Source organism: Lotus japonicus, chromosome 4 (assembly GCF_012489685.1).
Source record: "Lotus japonicus ecotype B-129 chromosome 4, LjGifu_v1.2".
In the NCBI taxonomy this organism is placed as follows: Eukaryota; Viridiplantae; Streptophyta; class Magnoliopsida; order Fabales; family Fabaceae; genus Lotus; species Lotus japonicus.
The window spans coordinates 23,916,642-23,943,995 of NC_080044.1; the positions used below are offsets into that span (position 1 = coordinate 23,916,642).

General features: G+C 34.5%; 2 protein-coding genes across 3 annotated transcripts; both read right to left on the reverse strand.

The window, feature by feature from the left end:
* Positions 1-550: 550 nt before the first annotated feature.
* On the reverse strand, positions 551-4,196 carry LOC130712511 (uncharacterized). Its single transcript, XM_057562345.1, has 8 exons — positions 4,190-4,196; positions 3,865-4,077; positions 3,019-3,170; positions 2,009-2,075; positions 1,354-1,453; positions 1,037-1,200; positions 717-763; positions 551-619 (listed from the first exon to the last, which is right to left on the reverse strand). Exons 1-8 carry the CDS (start codon positions 4,194-4,196, stop codon positions 551-553), a joined length of 819 nt encoding a protein of 272 aa, XP_057418328.1.
* Positions 4,197-18,443: 14,247 nt separating this feature from the next.
* On the reverse strand, positions 18,444-27,002 carry LOC130716208 (SUPPRESSOR OF ABI3-5). Of its 2 annotated transcripts, none has more exons than XM_057566408.1 (16): positions 26,820-27,002; positions 26,378-26,503; positions 26,105-26,145; positions 24,972-25,803; positions 24,812-24,883; positions 24,625-24,717; positions 24,449-24,528; positions 24,187-24,325; positions 23,919-24,006; positions 23,754-23,845; positions 23,570-23,638; positions 22,780-22,959; positions 21,364-21,535; positions 19,908-20,843; positions 19,168-19,346; positions 18,444-18,865 (listed from the first exon to the last, which is right to left on the reverse strand). In XM_057566408.1, exons 2-16 carry the CDS (start codon positions 26,423-26,425, stop codon positions 18,686-18,688), a joined length of 3,201 nt encoding a protein of 1,066 aa, XP_057422391.1. In that variant the 5' UTR covers positions 26,426-26,503; positions 26,820-27,002; the 3' UTR covers positions 18,444-18,685. The 2 variants fall into 2 exon arrangements, with proteins under 2 accessions (XP_057422391.1, XP_057422392.1); XM_057566409.1 differs by having other exon boundaries at positions 24,187-24,322; positions 26,820-26,996.
* Between the last annotated feature and the right edge of the window lie 352 nt (positions 27,003-27,354).

Consider the following 27,354-nt stretch of genomic DNA (forward strand, 5'->3'; position numbering starts at 1 on the left):
AGCTTGTAGGACAATATTGGGGTGCCCTATATTTTAGTCCACAGATGTCAATCCTTTTGGAAATAGGAAATGTTACTAAGGGGTGTTAAATGTTTTTAACTTGGTTTTATTTTTCTTCCTATCCCTTGATTTTGTCTAAGCAACCATGTTACTTTGCGTTACTTTTTTAGCTTATACGGTTCTCAATTGTTTTTCGGTGATATTTTTCCTTCCACCTATATCATTTTGATAGGTTTACAGTGGACTAAATGGGATAAAAATGAAAATAAAATAAGTTAGATTTATTTTACTATAATATAAAACAAAATTAGCCAACTGGCTCACTAGTTGATATGAAAATGAAGTAATTTAGATTTATTCTACTATAAGATAAAATGTTTTCTTTATAGTGATTTCCCTTAGTTTGTTTCATAATAATTATTTAGTTGTGTTAAACGAATTTTGCTAAAAGCTTAAATTGTTGAGTAAATGACACATGAATGGTTATATTGTATTTCTAGCATGCCTTCTCATACAAGAGTGCCCTTTACAATAATGAAGGCAACAAAGCTCAAACTTTAAACCACTTTACCTGCTCTCTCATTTGTTCTAGTTCATCTTTAAGCTTGGAATCAGCTAGCTGTTAGGTATATAGAAAACTCTTGGTGAGAAATTATGAGTATTTTTCTAAGTAAATAGATGAATTAATTCTTGATAATTTAGAAGTTAGCACATACCTGAAGACTGACCTTGGCATCATTATTATGAGGTTCTAGCTGCAAAACTACATCATATACAAAAAAAAGACCAAGTAACTTTTTTAGTACCTATAAAGGAAAAAATAATTGCATATATGTGTGGGATTTAAGTGGTATATTCATGTTTGATTCACTTAAGAAATATTTCAGTTTTGTGTTTGTAGAAAATTCTCTCTACGAGAGATATATAGACCCATTAAAACAAAAATATTTCTGACTCCAACAATATTGTCTCTCCTGAATGATATTTGTGTGAGAAGAAACAAAAATGTATATGAAAGGAGAAGAGAAAAATGTACCTTTAATGAATCCCTCACGGATAGCTTCAAGGTTGTTACCTTGCTCATAATAAGCATAACCAAGGCGATAGAATGCCATAGCATGTCTCGGATTTATTTTTATTGCCTCACCACAATCATGAATTGCTTCATTCAATTTTCCAATCTTAGTAAAAGCAGCGGCTCTGCGAGAGGTTTATAGTAATTAATAATAATGCTAATATCTTTTATAAATAACAACTTAAAAAACATTTATGAATAAATTTATTTTTTTAACAATAACTATGAAGAAGTAATGGTGTTCCATAATCGTCTAGTTAATTAGAATTTATATATACCTGTTACACAAGTAGATAGCATTGTCTTTGCACATTGCAAGAGCGCAACTATACATCACAATAGCTTTGTCATAGCAGTTGAGGTGCATTGCATTGTTCCCTAAGAACAGAAAGTAAATAAACAAAACTTTTTTGTTTTGCACAACACCAACATATCATAACACACTATATTTCAGATCAAAACTAGAGACGTATCTAACCTTAGTTAATTACTTGCAAAACATTTCATTAAATACTAGAGGATACTTTTTAAAAAGTGTATGAGATTCAACTATGTATGTATATATGTACAAAGAGTATATTTGGTCTAAAAATTACTAAGATTCATATCTACTTACATAGTTTGAACAAATAAATTCATAACTAGTTTCTTTCATTTTTTCCATTTATGCAATTTAATGTGCTAGCTAAATTTTTTAAACCCTACCTTTATGTAACTAATGTAGTGTATGTTTGATGATAAACAATCAGAGAAAAAATCTTATTTCTTAATTACATAAGAATTTTTATTTTAAATGAAAATATAATATATATATATATATATATATATCTGGATAAATATTAAAAATTATTTAATAAAATGCATATGAAAAAATGAGTTGTTAATACTTCTAAAACTATTGGATATTAATGCTCTTTTCATGATTTTTGGTACCTAGCATTTTCAATCCGTCAGCGAGGTTCATCTTGTTGAATGTCTCATGTCCGCATGTTTGCAGTACCTGTTATGAGTGTTGTATAGACCATTAATTCAACAAGAAAGAACAAAATAATTAAGGGAACTATTGACATGGATCAACACGTAGTTGAAGATATAAGCTACCATTATACAATTAACACGTGCAAAACATCCATGATTCTGAGCACATGTTAGATAAAGTTGATGGAATGATATAATATGATGCAGTAGAATAATTTTGTATTCTAATTGTTTAAAAATGAAAATTAAATATAGCATGAATTTTATTTCATACAATATTAGATATGGAGAAACATGGTTTTCTCTATCAGAAGAGAAACACAACTTCACCTTAGACTTCTGAACCACATACTTGGGCTTGGGCTTGGGCTTGGGCTTGGTATTTGTTGAAATTGATACTTCAGTAATCATATTAGACTCTTTGTTTTGGACTTTATGATCAATACTTCTACTATTTAATCAACATTTTCCTCCAAGTTTATGAGTCTTCAAATTAATCATCTTATGGTAGGTGGTTACAAGGTGAGAAACTATAGCATACCTCATAACAAACTTGCAATAGAAACCTTTCAAACCTTAAAAATTTCATAATTGTTAAGGTGTTGTCCATTGGAATACTACAGCAATTCGATTTGGGCCAAGGGAAACTATTGTAGTCAAAACTATATGGTCCATGTATTTTAACATTTAATAGTAAGAAAGAATGATTATCGTAAGTGTGAGGACACAAGTTTAAACCCTTGGAAAGAAAGGAGGTACCATGCACTATAATTTCCCAATAAGGTGAAGACATTCAAGTTAAGGCAAAAAAACACACATGCGTAATGAAAACTTTATTGATATGGAAATAAGGTGCTCTGTTTTATTTCTCTTGTTCTCTCTTTTGTACATAGGGTTGAAATACCCCTAGTACTTCATTAATTCAATTTTGGCTTATAAAACAAATATGGAAATAAGGTATATACCTCTATGGCATCCTTAAAAATTTGCTTGGCACGAGACTTTCTTTTCTGGTAGTCCTCACCAACAGATGAATCAAAGAACCCAATTGCTGCCACTGCGATGTGAAATTCATGGAACAAGTTTATCAATGGTCCTCCTATTTTTGATTCAGAACCTGCCAATACAAAACTCAACTCATTACTCCAATTCTTATAATTGAAGTTATGTCAAACTCTACCTCAAAAGTTAGTTCAAGCATGATATTCTCTCTATATATAATATATTAGGAACATTTCAACAAAATATATCTCAAGTTAAGTTGGGACCTTAACCATTCTCACGCTTAGAGTTGGACATTTAAGGCATGAAATTGCAGATAACTCAAAGGTTTCTAGCCATGGTCAATTTATAGGTGAGCTAATTACAAATCTATGATAGGTAAGTTTTAATTCAACTTTATAATAAAAGTTATTGTCAAACAATCAATTATGTGAAAAGCTTAAGTTGTTGGATTATGGCTAAATGAATGATTTTATATTATATTCTAACACGCCCCCTCACGCAAGAATCATTTGGGTTTGAAGCGTAGACAAGGCACAGGTTCACCTACCATGTGCTTAAATTCAACTTTTTATTAGAAAAATTGAGACCGACAGAGATCAAACTCTAGACCTCTTGTCATTAAGGTTCTAATACTATATTAAATAACCAATTATCTCAAAAGCTTAAGTTGTTGGGTAAGGGTCAAATGAATAATTCTATATTATATTCGAACAATTATGCCTAATTGTAAAAGAAATTAAAACAAAAAGTAGAAATGAAATATAATTTATATACTTGTAGAATGAAATGAAATATAATTTATATACCTGTAGAATGTGAATGAGTCCTATGTGCAATATTTGAAGCATCAGATGTGCTTTCATTTTTTTGAGTTGTTTCTTTAGAGTCCAAATCAAATAAGTTATATAGTGAAATAGGAATTGTTGCTTCCATGGATGATTGTTTGACTTTGAAAACATCCATCAGCATCTCCTTAAGATTGTCAATTTTTGTCTTATCCACTCCATTTGAACTTTGAACTGTAGAAGAAAGTCAGCGATAACTTAATTAGCTAATTAAATTGTTTATATAGTAAAAGAAAATCACAAATCACACAGAGATAACTTACCACTATTTCATGAACCTAAGTACCTAACATATATCAAACAATAGGATATCCTCTTACATACATATGTAAAGACTTATATGTTAATATGTTACATTTCACATAATTGCTGAAGTAAAAGACACAATATTATGCTTAATTTGTTAGAAAAATCAATTGATCTTATTTCATATATTTCTAGTTCTTGCTTAGAGATCACTTTAACTATTCCAAATGAACTATAGTGATCTTGTTTATGGTATTTCGATCAAAATGCAAAGGCAGATTTGAAACTAAGATATAAGCCTAATCATTGTATACCCAATGGTGTTTAGCTTCCAATATCCCTTTGTTATAAAAGCACGTGGTTGTATCTACTTAAGAGATATGGGTGCTAAAATTGATGAAAATGAATAAATTTTATATGCGATCAATCTCTAGAAAAAAGTAATATATACTTGAATGCACGACAGTATGTTATTTCTATATGTAGCAAAAACTCTAACATAATATATCACAATTTCAATGTTGATGAGACCAACAAGATTTGATCAATTATACAAGATCCAAGTAAAGACTACAACTACATCAAAGTTCATAACAATTATCTCATCACTTAGCCAAGAATTTCCTTTTCAAAGAAAATAGGTTTAAGTGATTAATAATGGTGTAATCAAATTATTAATCTAAGCTTATTTGATTTTAAATTCAGTTAGGCTCCGAGCAGTGACAGATACAGGAAATTAGAGTTGTGGGGACAATATACACACATCTCCATTATGAAAATATAAAATTTTTGGTGGGGGCAATAAGTACATTTTATATATACATTGTTCAATCATATAAAACACTTGTAGGAGATTAGCACTCTTTACATATTTGGTATTCATTTACTTTAAAATGGGGAAAATTCCCCCATAACTTTCTAAATGGATCTGAGCCTGCCTGTGATTGACATATTAATGTTTCAAAAAAAAAGACATATTAGATTATTATTTCAAATTTTCCTTAAATCAATTCAGACAATTAATAGTCAAATTAACTAGTGAATTTAAATTTTTGGTAAGATTAAGATAGGTGATTAAGATTAATGATTGTTGGTTGAGTCAAATTGATTTTTTTAAATAAAATAAAAAACACATTTTTTAAAGTAAAAGTTGTATTGATATAATGGTCAGGAAAATAGAAAATATATACACCCTATTTAAAGCGGATAAAAATTCAGAAACAACCTAATAAAGCCACAGAAACTCAGAAAGGGTCACGCCCAGAAAAAGTAAACCCGCCCAAAAAGACCCCAAAATCAGCCCTCAAAGCCTGAAACCTAAAGAAAGTCAGACGGTCAACAAAGATAAGCAAAGCTCGCGAAAGTCCACAAAACCCACCAAACAACAATGAAGAAACCATAAAAACAAGCAAAAACTCGGACCTCCCTCTGTAAGAGCTAAGTATGTCTTTTAACTTAGATTTAAGCTCCAATCTCATTGTGGGAAGTGACATCTGAGCAATTATACGCCAACCAAGGCGCTTTCTTTTTCATTTTTTTTAAAAAAAAAGGAAAAGGGAAATTAATTATTTGAGTATGAAAAATTAAAACACATTAATTAGTAGTTTTAAGGAACTGGTTTTTTTTTTGGTACAATTTAAGGAACTGGTTAAATCAATAAAAATCATCAAGTTATAAAATTATTATTAAGGAAATAAAAGCGATCGCACCTGAACCCGTATCTTATAATACTCACTACAAGACCCAAAATAAAATTAAAATGGGTAATTGGATTGATTTATCCAAATCGAACTCATATTTTGTGACGATTTCTGTCTAGGTTAGAGCTTCATAATTTTTGAGTGACATTACCCAATATAATTTGCACAAGAAATGACGAAAAGCATGATCGCAATCAAATCGCATGATATCGAACAAAAATTGATGAATGCACAAAGATTATCATATAGAAATTTAGCACCAGATAGATAGGCTAAGTGAGTACATCACATACATATACAAAGTGAAAAATTAAATTAAAGTAAATCAATTCAAGATGGACAAACCGGTCGAGAGGAACTCGAGAAAGGCAAGGGCAATGCGGATAGAGACGTCTGATCGGAGGGTTGGGGGGCTCATCGTACTGATAAGTGTGAATCAACAACGTACGGGAGAGAGAGAGAGAGAGAGAGAGAGAGAGAGAGAGAGAGAGAGAGAGAGAGAGAGAGCAAAAGAGTGTAAAGAAAGGAGTGTGCACTTTATACACAAGTGATGTCATTTCCACGTGAAACATCTTTGACCTGACTCTACTTTTTATCTTAAATTCAATTCCAATACGTTACGAAGAAAATTTACAACATATGTGATGTGTCAAAATTAAATATGTTATACCAACAAGGTCTAGCACAAATAGTAGATAGTTAGGCCTCTTAAGCATCTAGTCCAACGTTCGATCCATGAGTGTTATGTATGGAGAATTATTTGTTGGAAGAGACCCACTTAATCTTAACTCAGAATCTCGAGGGTTTGTCTCATCGTACGGATAAGTGTGAATCAACTGTGTACGAGAGAGAGTAAAGAAAATAGTGGCCATTTTATACGCACGTGATGTCATTTCCACGTGAAACATCTTTGACCTGACTCTACATTTTATCTTAAATTTAATAGCAATACTATATGTTACGAAGAAAAATTACAAGGTCTAGCACAATTAGTAGATATTTAGGCTCCTTAATTAAACTTCTAGTCAAGTGTTTGATCCATGAGCGGTGTGTATGGAGAGGCATACCCACTTAATATGATCTTAGAGTCTCAAGAGGATTAGTCCATGGCCTCAACTATGGGGGTACCCTTGTGAAACCAAAAATATTATGTTATTTAGAGGAAATCATGGAAATAATTAAGGATAGTTATCACTTCTTGTGTTTTGTATACATCACGACAATTAGTATTTTTCAAAAAGATATTAATTGACAGTTAAAAATGAGTATGAACCATTGGTCAATGGGACAAAATATAATATAATATAATATAATAATATACTTTTATATATTAAAACTCATTTACTTTTTCTCGCTTTATTTTATTTTACTACACTTTTTTATCATATTATTGGTCATATCTTTGACATATCTGTTATTTTTTTGAAGCTTACTTAATTATGGAACAAAGCCCCAAAAAAGAGAGGGTCCTAAGCCCAAAAACAATAATACAACGTGCCTTTATTCCGACATAAACAAAAGAGCCTTACTGACCGAAAAAAAAAGAGCCTTGGAGCCATCATATTGCAAGATTAACACAATCTAGAGAAGTCCAAAAAAACTAACACTTAGACATCGCAAGTAAAATCCAAAATATAGCTTGTACTAATATTAACCTCTATATATAATTCATATGAGAGAGATCTACCCTTTTCACCAAAACATCATTTCTTCAAGCTCGGGAAGAAATCTCATCCACTCCTCTTGACCAACCCTTTCTACTTATCGTCAAAACTAGAGCACCATGTGATGATGTAAGGGAAGGTTTTTGTTTTTCCTTAGAGGTCAATTCAATTTTATTATTTAAAACATTTAATTTCCTCAACTTGTGATTAATAATTAAAATTAAAATAGTATTAATATTTAATTTTAAATATGAGAAATTTTTTACAATTAATATAATTAATAATATAAAAAAACATATAAAAAATAATATAAAAGGTTATTAATAACTAATTAATTAGTATTATTATTAATGTGAGTCAAATGTACTTTTAGTTTTACTTAGTATTGTCACTATGATTTTTTTAAAAAAATTCCCAGGTGGTGATTAATATTTCAAAATTTAAATAATGATAAAAAAAGAAATTAAATATTCAATACTAAAAAAATTTACAATTACTAATTAATATGACGAATAATTTTTTATTTATTTATAACTCTTAATATTGTTATTAATGTATAGGCCAAGTGAAGTATAATTTATATATATTTTATCTCATCAAAAAAGTGATTTTATGTGAGAACGTGAGAATAAATCATTATCGTTAGATTTAATCATAAACAGTCTAGATCAAAATAATTTAACTGTCATGTGATCACTTTAAAAAGTCACATAACTTTTGTTTTAAAAAAAATTACATAACTTCATGTTTAAATCTGAATTATTTATGATTAGATCTAACGGTCGTGACACACACACGATTAGATCTAACAGTCGTGACAAACACATACACGCACGATTAGATCTAAAAATCGTGACACACACACACACACAAAAATGATGAGAATAAGTCGTGATCGTTAGATATAATAGTTAATGGTCGAGATTAAAACATTAATTCATGTGACTTTTTAAAAATGTCACGTGACCTTTTTAAGTAGTCATGGAATTCGATCGAGATTGAAAGGACTCTGCTGGAAGTTGTAAGATGTCATGTTCAATTAAGCTCTTAGTCCAGAGACATGTTGTGTAGACCATAAAGTAAAGAGTTAGGCAGCGAACAATGCACACACCTTTTTTATCCTAGTTCACCCAATATCGATGGGCTACGCCCAGTCCTTGGTAACCACTAAGATTTCCACCATCAAGTATCAAAGACTTCTCCGACCAGTGACTCATTGACTCAGTATACCTCGGCCAAGTCGACCACTGAGCCGAGTCTTAAAACACTGATTAAAACTATTTGAGTCCGCAAATTTTGTAAAAAAAATTATAGAATAACTTAAAAAACTTAATAGTTGAAACTTTTTTTGGGTTGTCTAAATAACTCTAAACAAAGTTTGAGTTAAATAACCCTAGTCATATGCGCACCAATAATATTAATATAAATGGATTTGAAATTTCATATTTTATCACGTATCTTAAATATCATTTATGCACTTTAGAACATTGATTTAACTCAAGCTTTGCATAGATCTTACAACTCCATTTTGAAAATGCGTAGACTTAAAGTGAGAAAAGTATTAGAGGGACCGAAATCACTCCAACACTAAATTAGGGGGGGGGGGAATTGCCCATGCAATTAAGCCTTAGTTTTATAATGGTATAAAGGTTAAAAATATTGATTAATTAAAAATTTTAAAGAGGCAAAAAAAATATATAAAAAATCCAAAAAAAAAGTCAGAGATCGCACAACTGGTAGATAGTTGGGCTCCTTAACCATCTAGTCCAGGGTTTGATTCCTGGGCGGTGCGTATGGAGAAGCATTTGTTGGGAAAGACCTACTCACTTAACGTGATCTCAGAGCTTCGAATGATTAGTCTTATGCCTGTCGGCTGTGGGGATACATTGGGAAACCAAAAAAAATAATTTCAATTTATAAAACACAAAAAAAGGATAAAATCAAAAAATGCATAAGGGAGCATGCATATTAAGCTTTGATTATTTTGTAATACGATTTCACTACATCAGGAAATACCCAGAAATCAGATATTTGCATATAAAACTGATCAAGTAAAAAAGGAAAGAATAATATCACCATCAAATGCGTGAAATTTGAACAGAGGTTATAAATAGAAGAGCAAAACAATAGGGCGGCTAGGGTTTTTTAGATGATTTCACGCGGTTGAAATGGGAGCATACAGAGAGGTCACAAACAAAGAGATTTGAGGTTTCATCTTTGACCTTTAATTCTAAGAGGCTCAGAGAGTGACGAAAAAAGTTTTGATACGGTTGAGGAGAGAAGAGCAAAAGCATCGCATACTACTTGGTTGCAAAGGAGGGCCGAAGAAGGAAGCAGGCACTATACAATTGCTCGAACCAAGTAAGTCAATTCATTTTCATCTTTTTATTCTGTCATTTGTCTTCTAGTTTAAATACATCATGCGTGAGAGACTGAATTGTTAGACGTTAGAACACAAACAACTGCATAGCAAGCCAGAACTAAAATAATTCAATGATTTAAAAAAGATCAATAATTCAATCACACAAAGACAATCTAAAACAAAAATAATACAATGATTTAGAACAACCAGGCAGCACCATAACCTCATTGCAGTTCTAGAACATTTATCACATTAATTATGCGTTTGTGGAAAGTAAGAAAGCAAATAATACAAATTTAGAGTAAAAAAAATCAAAATTTTAGATGGATGTGGAGAAAGTTTAGACTCAACGAAATTGGTGTACTTGGGATCTGTGTTTACTACTAATCGATGAACCTGGAAAAGAAAATTAGGGTGCGTTAGAGCATCTTCAATGAAGTCCTTATTTTGAAATCTTAAAATAAGATCCGGAGCTTATTAGATCTCACCATTGGAGTTATCATACATGACATGAGGTTTTAGCTTTTGCTAAGATCCGTGCCTGAGCTCAGGTACTCTCAAATCTGAGATTTTAAATAAAATAATATTTTTTTTCTCTCCTTCAATATCAGAACCAAAGTTAAAAATAGGGAAGGAAATAAATAATATAAATATATTGGGCACCGTGTGTCTAGTTAAAAGTAAAATAAGATCTCAACCACTAGAGTGAAATGTGCATGTGGACCTTATGAGTGTCTTAAATCCTATGTGGCAATCTAGGCCTACAAAAAGTGAGTTAAGTCTAAAAATAATATCTTACCATAAGAGATGCTCTTAAAGGGAAAGTAGCAGGAACTAGAATGGGGAAAATTGAAGATATGTTACCTCGCATTCGACTGACCATTTGCTTCTCGGAATCGAATGAGATGAAATAGAATGAGTACCATTTGAAACTCGATATAGAAATCGATTTGCAATTTAGGGAGACGAGGTTATTGTGTTGTCCTACCTTGTTTGACTTTGAAAGTCCACTCTTCGAAATACGTTGTCTATAAGAAATTGGTGTGGCTGAGTGATTGGATGAAGATTTTTTTTATAGCTAAATGTTAATTGTTAGTAATGTTAGTAAATTAGTTATCCTTAGGGTTCGAATCCTGGACCCTTCACCCTTCATCCCACTCATTGCTTATGTCCCTAGTTCTTACCACTTGAGCTATCATTCAAGTATGATGAAGATTGAACTTGGTAAAAAGAGGGGTTTAATAACTGGGAAATAAAATTAAATACTAAAATTACATATTGAATTTTGAGTTTTGTATACAGAATTTAAAGTGTTTTTTTATGATTGGTGAGGAAATATAATAAAAGATACGGTAAAGTTACGACAATTATTGTATGAGATCTAATGCTAATAATGTTGTTTATGTATACATTGTTTGTATCTTACCTTGCCATGGTTACTTTAGATTGTGACAGGTATGTCGATGGATCAGCCGCAGGTCGAGACCATCCATGCCGACTTCATTTCACCATCGGGATGGAAGATAGATCCTGCTACAGGATTATGTACATACGTGGGGATGTCTGTTTTCTCATTTAGTCAACCTGCTATAGTTTCACCAGGCAATCAAGTTCCATCACCTATATCATTCTCTTTCTACCTTCCACCACAAGCCCTTAATCCTGATTATGTTGACCACATTATACCACCTCCACCAACTGTATCTCATGTACCTCCACCTTTAGCACCACCTCCGGCACCCGTACCTGCTGATGTACCGGCTTCTACCATAGAATCTTCTACAGCTTCTACCCATGCTCCACAGGTACCCGCTCAGAATGGCCTTACCACTGCTAGGAAGAGGATCCAACCTCTGAGTTGGACGAGAGATGCTAGAGCGTATAGAGCCTTGTTTGCTAAGGGAAATCCTTATGGTACTACTAGAGTTCCCATCCATATAGAGGGCTCATCATGTGGTAAAGATGCTGATGAAGAGGAGTGAGGACAAGGAGGCAGGCACTTGTTCTGTGCGACTATCAACTATGTTGATGTTGTTAGTTGTGGTTCTTATTAATTATTTGTTTCGATGTTAATTACATTGGTGCTTTGATTAAATTTCCATTTTGGATGATGGATAGACCTAAGTCTCCATCTAGTTTGCTCTCGTTTTATTTCTGTCATGTAGGCATGTGTCTTTATCCTTCACTAGACTTTGATGTTTTTTTTTGTTAAACTAGACTTATGCTATAAATGTCTTTTTGTTTTGTTTTTCTTTTTTTGCTAAAAGGGAGGGCCTAAGTTGCTAAAAGGGAGGGCCTAAGCCCATATATATATATATATATATATATATATATATATATGTCTTTTAGAAGTGTGGAGCACTGACAGTTTTAGATTATGTTCTGATAAAAGAATCAAAAGATGTTTTCTGTTCCTTAGAGAAAAAATAAGGACAAAAATTATGTGCCAGTACCTCAGGTAGTAAGACTACTGTTAATTAATCATAGGAGAACTTGTGGATTAATAATTCATGTTGTATTCGCATTAATAAGTAGTGTCGGCCCCCGCAATGACTTTAGCGATGCAAAGTGTTAAATTTGAAGTTCTTATCCACTTAATTATGAAGTCAGCTAAGACGACATTAATGAATTAGTGTCTCTTGTCGTCAATTAATGTCGGTCACAACCAACACTAATATTGCTGAAAATTTTAGTGTCTGCTCCTCGTTCATTGCTAGGGGTTCGAAACCAACGCTAATATCACCAGCAAACAGTGTTGGCTTGAGCCCACGCAAATGTGAATGGGATCCAGCCCATTACATGGTCTAGAGGTTTACTTCGCCTGGTCGTCCTTTTAAGGGTCAGTCTCGTCCTTTTATATGATGAAGATATAAAAAATGTAAATAGATAATTAAAACTAGTACATCTAAGCATGAGCAACAAGAACAATAACGGTAAAATATATATAATGCTTTCTTCCACAATTTATTTGTTCTTAGTTTTCACTAAGCAACAAATAGAGATGATTGGATGGGCAAAAGTAATAATATAGAGATGATTGGATGGGCAAAAGCAACAAATATGGAGGTTCGATTCAAACTGGTTCTCCGTGAAGCCAACTTTGTGGCAGATACTCTAGCGAAGTCAGCTCATGTGTTTGGGTTTGAGACTCAGTTGTTGCAGTTTCCGATAGGGGATTGTCGCCATCTTTTATATCAGGACGTTGATGAGGCTATGGCTCGCTTCGCGCTCCTGTAGTCTAGCGTTGTTTTCCTTTGGGGCCATGCGCCTCCATGTTACAAAAAAATTACAGAAGGAAATTGAAAAAACAAAACAGACTAGCTATTAGCTAACTACATCCTGACACACAACAAGTGAACCATTGTTGCAGGTGGTTGTGTCCAAGCTTTCCAGTTCCAATCCTCATTGACACCAAACTTCGCCAGCGCGTCAGCAACCTTGTTCCTTTCTCGTGGTACATGTCCAATAGAAACACTCCAGCCCTTATTAATCAAGTTTCAAATTGCCAAAATCTCGTCCCGATGCCAGAAGCTTCCCACATCTGTATTGCTCGACAGCACCCTTCCAGGCAATCCGTCTAACAGACGACACTACGGTGACCTTGTTCCCAAACAATAGTAAGACCCTTCATAATCGCCAACAGCTCCGCCTTGAACGCATCCCCTGCTCCCAATTTTGCTGCAAAACCAGTTACCCAATGTACAATCCTGTCCCGACAACACTACCGCCACCCATCTCCTTCACCCGTGGATTCCAGCTGCCGTCGGTGTGTAACGTTACAGAATTTGAATCCTCTGTTGACCCAAGCAGCTGCTGATGCGTGACTAGGCCCAATCCCTGAAATTCGACTGCATCCAAAAATGTATTCGCCCTAACACGTTCCTTGGCTGCCACGGTGATTGTTAAAAAAAAAATAGTATAGACTTGAATAATAGTAAGAAAAAAGTGGTTAGAGAATAGAGGAATCCAAACTATTTAGAACATTTTGATGTAGCAGCAAATTAAATTTGCAAACAACTCTAACAAATACTATAACTGAAAAGAAAGCTAGCACAGAAATACTTACTATTGGATCTATTGAACTCACTGACAGAAACGTCACAAGAGCCGGCTTATCCACTTTTAATTTCATGTCATTTCCGAAAGACAAAAAATGGTCATCTCCAAAGTCAAGTCTGAAAATTTGCTCTTAGTCTATGAATTCAGTAACTAATGACTCTCTCTGTACATGAATGAGATAGATAATGTACAAATTTAAATATTTATATAAAGCACCCAAATTCTTAAAGTATTATTGCTTAAATTACAATAACTTTCACAACAATGAAACACCAATAAGAATATCTACTAATTCGGTTAAAAAAAGAATATCTACTAATTCAATGCAGCAAACAAATACAGAAAAAACACAAGAAAACCTATGACGGCACTCCTAGAAAATGGGAGGCTAAGCACTCAAAAGCTAGTTTTGGGATAGAGTCAAGATTAGTTAAAATTTGTTGGAATGTCCGAGAAATAAGTCCCGCATTTGAAAGATTAGGGGGAGTAATGAGCACTTTATAAGTGAGAGGACTCATACACCTTATGTCTAAAGGTTTTGCGTGAAAGATGTGATGTCCAATTCACTTGTGGTGTGCTCTTGTTAGCCCAATGTGATGATCCCCCGACGTTTTATCCTCTTGCGGCCCAACAAAATTAAGATACATGGTATCAGAATCCATCTATCCGTGATTTGTTTGTTGGAGACTACTCATATATGTGTTAAGAAGTTCATATTAAGTAAAGATATGATCAACTAAGTGTTTATAACGGGTAAAACTGTCGAATTATAATTAATTGGATCTAAATTAGGAATTAGAACACCATGAGATATAATAAAACAATAAATCGTGTACCTTTTGAAGATCATTTTAATTTGCAGAAGCACGCACACAACTGTATACGACAAAACAGAACCTTCCACTTGATCTCTCGTCTCTTGCAAACTGACACTTCAATGGGGCACAAGCTATTAAAGAACATCAGAGACTGTTACAAAAATAATATAAAACCATTCATGTGGCCCTTACCTAACAACTTAAACTTTTGGGATAATTGGTTATTTGACATGGTATTCAAGTCTCTATGACCAAACCGTCCAGAGTTTGATTCTTACCGCCCCCAATTCTTCTAATAAAATGTTGAATTAAGCATATGGTAGGTGGACATGTGCATTTATCCACACTTCAAGCTCAAATGGCTTTTGCATGAGGGAGGGTGTTAGAGAAATAATATAAAACAATTAATGTGACCCTTACCCAACAACTTAAACTTTTAAAATAATTAATTATTTGACAAAGTGGGAATCCTGCTCATATAATAAAACAATAAAAACAATAATCCTAGTTTCCATCCATCATGGACCATAGGTCACTTACTTAGGCCTATCCCATAAACCAGCATACTTATCAATTGGGCTCGAGCCCAATAAATATAACTATTATATTTGGTGATTCTTAAACCCATAATTGATCTTTGACAAAAAAAAAACTCATAATTGATCGAATAATTACATGAGCTTCTAGAAAAAAAATATCAAGCTATTCATTCAACCCGTTTTATTGAATTAAAATTCACAATCAATAAAAGTTCAAACTAAGAAAATTCTAATAAAAACAACTCTCATCAGCCCCTAAACTAGCTTTTGGAGTAAGTTATGTTTTAGCTTTTAGCACAATGGTTTTTTATTCCAACAACACCAATAGTATCTAACGCACTGTTGCTAAGTTTATAATCCATGAAATGAAATTGAATGAAAAACGAAAAATCACAGATGGCAAAAAGCTAGCGGTCACAATAACAACAACAACCTCCCACTTTCTAACACTGCATGCTCAAATGAGCATCTCAGCTACCAGCAAACATTCATGATGATATGATATGTATGCATGCTAAATGCAACTGTAGTTGGAATACTCATTTGAGCAAGAAACATTAGAAAGGGGACTCCAAGTTTCTCAATCTCATTATCACGCTCTCTGTCAAAGACATGCTTCAATAGGTAGATAGTTATACCCAGAAGCCGTTGGATCAAGGCAAGTGCAACATGTGCAGCTGATATATGGTGAAGGTTTGAGACTTGAGGCATCAACAGCTATTTGAAAATGAGATGGTAACATTGGTGGCCTAATAATAGTCACAAAGAAACCTCAATCATATTATTAAAAGTGGTTGAGAAGGGCATGGTTGTGAGGATGGTTGACATTTGACAGTCAGTTTAAGAGTTTAAAATAGAAATGACTTGTAGTTGCATTATGAACATATAGAATGGTAGATAAGAGACCCTTCAAGCCCAACAAATAAGAGCATCTTGGTAAAGTACTATTTTTCAGTTTCACTTAAAAATAAAAATAAGTGTGTTAACATGAATTGTAATTTGTGTCATCTTGTTTGTGTATATTTTTCTGTTAAGTAAACAAAAAATGTGTTTCAAGTTATTATGAAGTATGGTTATATATTATTTTGTTAAGTAAAGAGTTTGTAAATTAAAGTCAAAAGTGCCATTTTGTTAAGTACTATTTTACAATATTACTCATTTTGATGTTTCACCTTCATATTTTATATATATATATATATATGAAATGTGATGTTACGTGAGAAAATGAGAATAAATCACGACCGTTAGATTAAATCATTAATGTTTAGAAAAAAGTCACATGACATTTTTAAATGATCACATGACCATCAATTTGATTTAATCTGAACCATTAATGATTAGATCTAACGGTCGTGATTTATTCTCATTTTCTCACATAAGATGACATTTCTTATAATATACATCCTATATATATATATATGTATATATATATATATATAATCTTATGTTCATCAGTGATTTCACCCCAATAATGTTTTCACTTTATTGTGTCTATACACCATTCATTTTTTCATTCTTAATTTCACACCAATTCTAAACAGACTCATGTTTTTGACTTAATTAGTTCTATTGAAGTCAATTATATCAAACTTAATTACATCAACCAGTAAAACAAATTGAACCTAAAACCAGTGGCAGTCACAGCAAGCATGACCATGAATGATTTAGATCCCCCTGTACAGCAGGGTGTGCGGTTGAGAATCTAACAATGAAACTTGTTTAAATTTAATTTTAAAAAATATATATTTTATCATTTCATAACCTAAAATAAATGGTGGAGATTGGTGCAGTTCTTTTCAGAGCTGAATCTGATCAGGGTCCAAAGTGTATCTTACATTGATGATATGTTAAAAACATATGGATAAAATAAAATTTATCTGACATTGTTCTCTGCCGTAGGAATTAGGACTCAGTTTACATGATCTGTATGTTACCGCTAAGGAATAGTTATCCAGAGAATGCCCTTTGAGAAACTGACGACAATTTTTCTAGATTAGGTTAGAAAAGTTGATAGAGAGTACATGCTTCTTCATCGTGGCCTAAGTCATCCCCTATTGTAGAGCACATGATTTCACCCAACTTTCCAAATTTGGGTAGATAAGACCCTAAACCATCACAAAGGATAGTCCAAGGGTAAATTAATCCATCAGAGAAGTTGGACTCGTGAAAGCAAAGGGTATCAAATCTACCCACCATTTTAGCGATTATATGGCACCATGAAAAATCGTAGAACGGTTAGAAAACACCTCAAATTAATGAAGTGAACGTTAATGGCATGTTGGGAAGACTAGTTTTTTTTTTTTGTTGATAAGCTTGTTGGGAAGACTAGTAAAGACTCACTCATCAATAGAAGGGCCATGGGATCAAAGTTGTCCCCAACTGAGATTTTCCATAATGTAGGAGAAGTTTGTTATCATGATTTGATTGTGATTAAATTTGATGTTTCCAATTAATGCAATTAATATAAGTTTTCATGCATTTATTTTAGGGCTCATTAATACAAATTTGAGCTAAAATGTTAAAATGTGCTACCTGTATTTCGTTTTCTTTTCTTTCTCTAAGAATGTTTGATAATTGAATTGAATTGGATTTTTATATAGCTAACATAGTTGTAACCGCTCAAATGCACCTCAGTCAGCAGTTGGCTCAGTTTGGTTAAGGAAAATGTGGTGCAGGTACCGCTGAGTCAGCAAAGAACAAAAGGTGTAAAATCAATCGGCCATTAAAATCATCACATGACTTCACACATCTAAATTCTTTTAACTTAATTCTTAAAATTTAGGAAAGGTAATGAAAGGAATTCTTCAATTTAAAAACAATTGTTTTATAAAAGCACATCTTACAAGCATGCTAAATTTTCTCGTAAAGAGGGAAAAGGAGAAAAACCTTCGCTACATACATTATACTGTACGTAGTACCAAACATGCCACATGTATATCTAATATGCTAGTCAACATTAACTGAAATTTATTGATAAAATTTACTGATGAAGTACTGAACTCCATAACTTTTTCTCATGTATGGATGCCAGATTTTAATTTCTTGGAAACTTTAATGCTTGCCAGTACAGAGGGAGCTAAACTTCCCTTTTTGTTGGCCGCATCAAGAAACCTGCCGGTCATGCACTTCTAACAGAAAATCCACAATAGCACTTATGCTCCTCAACCCATCAAGGCAAAACATAAATTGAATGGAAGTTCAATACACTCAGTTCAACCAAAGCAAAAAACATGCTAAATTCGCGCAATTGATCAACATATTGACTAAATATCAAACCTAAAATTCGAAATTTATGAGATGGCAAGATAGTATTTTCAGTAGGAATCTCAAAAGACACCTATACAATAAATATATCTCAAAGCTAAATCCCAGATTTTGGGCTCAAACCTTAACTCTACGACATTTCCCGAAACCTCGCAACTGCTTTTTTATGAATAAGCATCTTGTAACTGTCCCCTGCTTGCACCTCGAGGCTAGGGTCAAGCTTCTTCTGCTGACTCCCAAGTCCTGCTCTATTTTCCATGGCTTGTGTCTGGACAGGCTCTATCATTCCACTCCCATCCTTTCCTAATCCCTGTGTATCAAATTATCCATAATACAAAAAACAACCATAACATGTAAATGTTAGAATATGTTGAGACTTGATAGAGAACACCAAATGTATCCAAGGGTATCCCATCGAATTCGTGGGGTTGCAAAAAGAAAAAATGCCGAATTTTTTTTTTCTAGTTCTGGGATTTAAAGTGACTAGCACATCCCAGAAAACTCATGACGCTTGCACATATAAACAACTGACTGTATCAAGATCCACCAAACACCTCTAATAACAATAATAAATGTAGAAACTTATGTGGAGAAGAGAGAATGAAATGATACCAAGCCTTCCTGCCATCCCATGTTGCGAAGCATCCGATTACCAACATTGTTTTCATCAATTGCCTTGTCTGCCGCAATCACTTCAAAAGTATCAAGGTTGACATCTCCAACTGTGCGCCCTCCACCAACCCCAGGAGGGAATGGCATTGGATCACCCTTCCTTGACGTGAAATCTCGATCTTCAAGGATACATATGGTAGAAACAAATATTTCCTCAAAAGTCAATCCACATATCTGAGATATAAATTTACCAGTGGGCCTATTGGTATGCGAACCTACTTTTCGGTTATTTAAAATTTCAATTACTATAGTAACATTTGTTGCTAAACATCAACTATATGCTATAACAGAACCTTCTAAAATGTAAATTCTGGGCTTCATAAAAAGGGGGGAAACAGTTCTATTTACAAAGATACATACACACAAACAGCATCAATTATACAGACACAGTCATAATTAAGTTCGACTTCTTAAAAGGACAAAATAACAAAAAATAAATGTTTGATTTCCCTACCATGAAGACTTCTTCAATTTCCCTTAAAACAATGTCATGCTTAAAACCTAGAGTAAAACTAAAGCAACCTCTATTTCCATAGCCTTTTTCATCAGGCACCCGTCAATGTTTTGAAGTACAACTAAACTAGTACTATAAAAGCTAATACTTCCTTGACATCAGAAATTTTTCAGATAGTATTGAACTGAAAAAACAATGAAACCCAGTACAAATTAAGCAATCTTACTTGAATCCCCAATATCAAGGTCTTCCAAATCATTTCCAATTGACGATGATGAGCCATACAAACTTCTCCTCTCAGCTGCACGGTCCCTGTAGGTAGTTTGAGGTAGTTCCTTCTGAGTTGAAGCAGAATGAGGCATTTCTGAAAACCTTCTCCGTCCACTTCCAGCAGTCACAGATGGTGTGTATGAACCCAGGGCAGAGACATCTGTTCTATAGGGAGTGGGAGTTGACTGTCCATCAATATTGGCTGAAGATGAACTTGCCATAGACGGTGCAGCAGTTGTAGAACCAGAATAAGAAGCATCTGATTTGACAGCCCCTCTTCCTGAGCCTCTTATAACCCCCATCAGAGTCCCCCCAAGGCTATTACTGACAGGCCGTGGCTGTGCCTGAGAATCAGTAGCAGCAATCTGGGCACGAGTTGTGTGAACTCCCAGGTTAGATGCAGTACTTTCCCTTACTGTAGTCTCATTTTTTGACTTATTCTTGGCAGAATGTCCAGAAGAATATGACCTATCATCAGCTGAAATAGATGACTGATTGTCATCAAGAGCAACACGAGTAGCCTGCCCTTCATGGCTCCTCTGCTTCCACATCGTCAATACATTGTTCATTTTCTTCTTATTTGCCAGAATACTGGTTTTTGAGGCCAGTTTTATCTCCTTCAATTTTTCTTTCTCTTTCTTCTCTGCAGCTAAAGCAGCAGTTGCAGCAGCCTGGACAGCATCTGCCAACGAAGCTGGCTTCTCAATTGATGTAACAGTTGTAGCTGGTGCAGAAATCACCACCTTTTTACTGCTGGGGCCATCTGATGCCTTAGAAGGTTCGGACTCACTATTAGCTGTTTTATTCTGATTTTGATCAGTGCAAGGGATGTACTGCTGAGTCTGGTGATCATATGAATACCATATCCCATTATTACCATCATAGTAAAGACCTGCATGTCACAACAATGTAGAAAATAAATAAAACGAAAATAAGAACAAAACATGTTGGGAAGTATATCAATGATTCCAAGTGTTAATGCTGGTCAACAAACACGCTCAATCATTACATGCAACAACCATAAGTAAAATTTCCCAGAGTAAAGTACCAAAATGTAGTGTGTATGTGTGCGCGTGCATATACAACAAACACAAATACTAGGCATGCAGGGAGATCAGCAAAACCCTGCTTCCTTCGTCATCCCTGCATGCCTAATTACGTGAGAAAAGGGGGGGGGGGGATGTAGGAAAAGAAACAGCCTGAGTTCAATTATACACCAGTAAATGTAAATGAAGAATTCAACTTGTGCATGTTCGGGTACTACACAAACCTGCTTTTGGCTAATTAAGAATGGAGCGATTAAAGGAATTAAAATCTTAAAGTAACTCGAGAATTACTTTTACAGAATCTAAGTTTTAACTTTTAAGCTGTTCCTCCAAAGGCTTTTTCTATCAACTAAACAAGAAACATACCAGTATTCCCATCATAATAAAAACCAGAAGCAGCATCATAGTAATATCCCGATGCTTCATCCCACACAAAGCCAGATTGTGGAGCACCAACTTCAGTGCCAGTTTGCGCTGGAGCAGTACATTGTTTGTCATCTGCATTGTATTCTTTTGGAGCCCATCCCACAGAATCATACTGAAGGTTGGAGAAGACCACAAGATATCGATCACAATTAGGAATGACATGACAGTATATCAGAATTATAATTAAAAAAGACAGTAAAGATATGTATAAGATTAATTTTGGCATATTCAATGAAATCAGAAATAAATCTAGAAGGAATTTCCCTTTAAAATCAGTTAGAATCAGTGAGAAAATACGCCCACGGAAAAACTCAAAAAACAAAGTAGATCACCTACGAACTGTATGTTGAATTAAGAAGTCAGCTCAGAATTATTACATAAATATGCTTTCTGTTAGGATCCAATTCCAAGGGATGGGACTTGAATCCCGCATTGGAAGCATGGGATTCTAGTGTAGGGTGGTTTATAAGGCCTTTACTCTCCAACTACAAAAGCTTTTGTGGTGTGGTTCGCCCAAGGTTCTTATAATTGGTATCAGAGCCTTCCACCATGTCTTTCAGCTCCAAACGTGTGGCGCTAGTGGTGACGCCAGCATTGTAGTGTTTGCCTGGGACTAGTCAAAGGGCTAGTGCACAGACAGTCTGCGTGGGCACGGCATCAGGGCCGCTGGACTTGGTGGGATGTTAGGATCCAATTGCAAGGTAGGGGACTTGAGAGTCCCACATTGTAAGTAAGGGATTCTAGTGTGGGGTTCATAAGGCCTCGGGCCCTCCAACTATAAGGGCTAGCTTTTGCGTTATAGTTCTTCCAACATTCTTATCACTTTCATAAACCAAAAAATATTTGAGCAGGATGGAATTATGAAGATTTCATATTATCTGTTTTAGATATCTCTTTTTTTTACAGTTATTTAGACAATGCCTCATTTTTTTCCTGCTGAAGGCAATCAGAACAACTGTTCCCGTTTCCAAAAAAAATGCTCAAACATTTCTCAAACCAATTCAAAGTCTTCCCCAGCACACTTGTTATGAAACAAATGTTTCTTCACCACCTTTAAAATGCCTCCCTCTGATAAAATATCTGAGGAAGAATCCCAGCTACTTTGCACCAGGTTCCCTCTACTGATTAATTTATTTTTTTTGGCAGTCAATGATTAATTTATTTTAATTCAACTGTTAATTGAGGAAATAGGCGCACTAACGTAATCATCTACAGGGAAGACAACTGACAACATGGCTAAACTAGCATAAAATGAATTGGAATTGACAGTAGTTAACTGCAACAATAAATAATGTCTTCTTCAACCACACATAAACTATGAGACAAATTCATAATATACACAAATAAATAAAACACCTGTTGGGCAAATGTTGCAGCCTCAATAGCAGCAGCTGCAAGACTGCTTGATTGGGAAGTTCCTGATGCTCCTGATCCAGGTCCGAGTATACTTTTTGCATATGCTACTCTTAGAATCTGCCCATTCTTCTCAAGAGTTGTTCCATTTGTTGCCTCAAGAGCTTTTGTAGCATCCTCCACCTAAGCATAAATATATTACTACCACATTAAAACATAAAACCTAACAAAATACCTTTCAAAAAGTAAATTTTCCAAGCCAAGCTCCCCCCCCCCCCACCCCTCTCTTTTACAAGAAAGGAAAAAACAAAATATGTCAAAATGAACAGCATCATTTGCAAGGAACTCCAACAGAAAAAAACAAACAAATAGCAACAAGAAAATATAAATTATGATAATTTTACATATCAATAACTTTCAAAGTATTACTAGAACAACAAAAGTCCAAGAAATCCTTCCTATATGCAAATTCTATAATTTCCAATTTTCCATCAAAGAAAGAACGATGTCCACCAAAAAAGCAAGATGTCATTACTCATTACTCTTCATACTTCTTTTCCAACTAAACTTAGAAATATTTAGAAAGTAGATATCACCGAATGATGTAAAACATGACCTACAACTAAACAATGGCATAAAACAGGCCAAATGCGTACATTTCATGCATATAAGTTTTAATTGCTCAATGCATGACATCAATATTACCCTTTAAACAGCAGAAAGAAAAAATGAAGGAGTACCAACTTATGCAACGAGAATTGCTCAACCATTAATCATAATAAGATTTACCTACCGAGTAAAAGTGTACAAAAGCAAAACCCCTTGAGACATGAGTAAACTTGTCTCTCACAAGACGTAGATCCTGTAATTGATAACACGACTTCTTAGCACATAACTGGCAACATAAACAAGAACAATCCATCCTTTCCAAACCTAAAAGAATGATCACGGTTTGCGTAATTAGTTAGTAGCCAAACCTTGATTGGAGAATGTTTGGAAAACTCATAGCGGAGCATTTCCTCATCAGCATTTTCATCCAATCCACGGACAACCAAAACATGGGTTGGACCTAATTACAGGTAAAGCTGTGAGTTGCAGATCATTAATAAAATGTAAATGTCAGATAAAGGAGCTATACTGACCTGCCTCCAAGCCTTTCTTTCCCAAGGCTGCCGAATTAGATGATGAAATATCTGCTGCAGGAGCATCATCTGTCCGTGGCTCATTACACTGCAATAATGAGGAAAACAACATCGAATTGAGTCAATATCTGGAAATACATACACTTACAGCTCAACTGAGAAATGGCAGACCACCATAAAATGATTCAGAGTTTGAGACATGGAAATCAAAATAAAAATAGGCTACAATAGCAATTTAAACACAAAAATGATGGAGTAAAAGAAGAACCTGATAACAGGAAGTCCGGCGTGCAAAATTGATGTAGCTACATATAGTGCACATCCAATCAGATGGTACTGTAATGCTCTTATGACTATGACCAGGTTTCATAGCTCCATCTGGACCTGCACCTCCAGTTGGCTTACTACTGCAACAAAAAATAGCTTGGCATTGTAATCTAAGATGTGCTCGTAGGAACAAGCCTTAAGAGCATTGGATTATAACTAATTTAATGCAGACAGATAACAAAGCCCTAAAAATGAAAAATTACCTATATTCAAAGAAAAGCTTTCTTCCATCCACGACAAGACCTTCATCTCCTAGTTTGTCCATCATACCTTGTGCAGCTCCCTAATCCATAATATTATTCCCCAATTAATTCCCCAATATAACATTCTTGAAACCGAAATGTACAGAATTGAAATTGAAAATTAGAAGTCATAGTACCACAGAAGGAAAATCAATAAATGCAAATCCACGAGAGAGGCCAGAATTTCTCTCCTTTATAACACGAACATGACGAAGGGGTCCCCATTCCGCCTAAAAATCATGTAAATGATGTCAGTAAAAAAAAGGCATTATCAAAATCTAGACCAAATGATAATGTTAAGCAAAGCATGTCAAGAGCCCATACAAGGATTTGGTATAAATCTTCTTCAGTTGTCTTCTGTGAAAGACCTTTCACAACAACAGTTGCAGATGGGGCCTGCAAAAATACCGTTTAAATCAAATTCTCCAGCAATAGTAAAGATAATCACAGATAAAATAAAAGCACCATTTAATACATCACATACCACAGAATAATGCTCACGCTGACGTTTATCCTCACGATCCCTACGTCTTTCACTTCTATCATATTGACTGTCAACATAGCTGTCTTCCCGATAACTACGACTATGACTTCGACCTCTAGGGGACCTAGATCTTGGATGATCATCATATCCACGAGATTGGGAACGAGAACGGGAATGGGAATGGGAATGTGATCGAGAACGGGAACGCCGTGATCGAGAACGGGAACGAGACCGGGAATGGGAATGGGAACGCTCATGTTTCCTATGTGGACTCAGATCTCTTTCCCGACTAAGGCCTTTCGTATCTCGTTCTCGTGATTCACGTTGCCTCCAATTACTATCTCTTCTATTGCCTCTATCATAATCAGAATCATAACTATGCCGACCATGATCATAATCCCTCTCATGGCTATCCTCCCTGCGGTGGTGAGAAACACGCGACTTGTAGCCATAATCATCATATGCATAATCATCACGGTCATCTCCTGCAAACCTGGCAGGTTTATCATATCCTCGATCAGCATAATTTTCAATGCTGGTATAGTCATCCTGAAATTTATCATATTCTTGGTACATGCCGATTTCACGATCCCTGTCGATCTGATTATAAGATTCATGATAAGGCCTCTGAAGTCGTCTAGATTGCCTTTCAAGTGGATAATCTTCGTCATAACCTCTCCGTTTGGATTGACTCCAGTGGCCAACAGCAGGTCCTGGTGGCAGATAGGCCTCTCTGTCCAAACCATCACGGGGGAAAGTATTTCTCTGATATATAGCATCTCTTTGATATCTTTCATCTATAAATCGTCTTTCATCATAAGAATCACCAACCCTGCAAAAAAAAAGAGGTAAAATGGGAGGAAAGAAAAGATAGAATTTTACACTAAATATCAAAATGAATGAATGTATTACCCTCATAGTTTTAAAGCAAAACATCATGTAAAATAAAAATAAAAATAAAAACAAAGGAAGATCTTAATTGTACAATCTTACATGAGACGGGATTCATACTCACTACCACCAAACAACAAAGCATTTCTAATTGATCAAAATTAATAATCCTATGATCAAATTTTTTTATCAACAGGTCCTATATTACCGTAGTGATGATGATCAGCAACAAGTGCACTCACCGAAAATTTGGCTCATGGACCGCACCATAACCCTCAAGAGCCTGTGGATTGAAGAGAATAAGGTATGTCAGCAACAAATAATCAATGATGAGACGAGGTTAGGCAAATGGAGTTCCATATCCTCACTGCCCCCACAGCTAGCTTTCTTTCATTCATAATTCGACATCCCCGGTAAAAAAATTCACATTTGAAACCCCTAATAGTTTCTTTGAATAATGATCATTCATTCATTCCCACATAGGTGAATTTATTTAAGGAGGAAACCACAATTACGCTGTTATTATCCCATCCTTGATGCAGAGCATAGCGACCAGGTTCCATTTCTTTCCAAGCAAAGCAAAAGTCCCCCCAGGTGGTAGCTCTAGGTTCCGAATTCGGAGGTCTCAAAACCTCTCCCCCCTGTAATCATATGCACAAACAGAGTTATCCACCATGAACCAACAACCAATTAATTCCAATGCCCTTTTTGTACTTCCATTGCCTCTCCTTTTCATTACTACCATCTTCCAAAATCCAAATCCTCCCTTTACACAACAAACCCATCAGCTCTATAACTAATTTCACAAATAAGTATAAAAACAAATCAACAAGGTAAAATTTATCAATCATCAAACTCGAAAAAATCGAAAAAATCATAACAGTCATAAACTCAAGAGATAGATGAAGCTTCAATTAGCATGCGAAAAACAAATTACACAACAGTTAAGGTTTTTACCGATGAATTTGGGGATTTGCGTCGCAATTTGAGAGAGATCTAGGGTTTGGGTTGCTCCTCGCAGATTGAAATTGAAGAGAAGGAAGAAAGTGAGAGAAAAGACGAAGAGCGCGTGAGAGAGAGAATGGAATTGAAAATGGTCTTCCTGGGAAGAGATATATGAACATACATACATACATACATACTATAGCATTGGTATATTCTGACTGGGACTCTTAAAACGGGTTGAATGCAATATCACCAATATGTTAATATAAAATACTTTTTTGTCAATTTCATAACATAATTCCTAAGTAGTCAAATTAAATTTTAATGATTTAATGAATTACTGGAAGAAGAGTTTTGCGTATGGAGAAATATTTAAAAGAGAAACCTACTCATTTGACATGATCATCGGTTGTAGGATATTAGAAGAAATTAAAGGTTTACTAAAAGAGTTTAATTATTATGCACATATTGTAAGTCGTACAACTCGTATCTAAGGAGATTAGTCAAACATACATAGGTACAATAGAGGAAATAAGAAGAAGGAGGA

Bases quoted from the DNA above. Each gene is read 5' to 3' on its own strand.
- LOC130712511 (XM_057562345.1), bottom strand. The intron at 1,454-2,008 runs GTACCAAAAATC...TTCTGTTCTTAG, and splicing joins TGACGGATTGAAAATGCTAG to GGAACAATGCAATGCACCTC. The intron at 620-716 runs GTATGTGCTAAC...TATACCTAACAG, and splicing joins ATGCCAAGGTCAGTCTTCAG to CTAGCTGATTCCAAGCTTAA.
- LOC130716208 (XM_057566408.1), bottom strand. From the start codon at position 26,425: ATGGAACCTGGTCGCTATGCTCTGCATCAAGGATGGGATAATAACAGC. The intron at 26,146-26,377 runs GTAATTGTGGTT...TTCAATCCACAG, and splicing joins AAGGATGGGATAATAACAGC to GCTCTTGAGGGTTATGGTGC. The intron at 23,639-23,753 runs GTTTGGCTACTA...TATCAATTACAG, and splicing joins CCAAACATTCTCCAATCAAG to GATCTACGTCTTGTGAGAGA.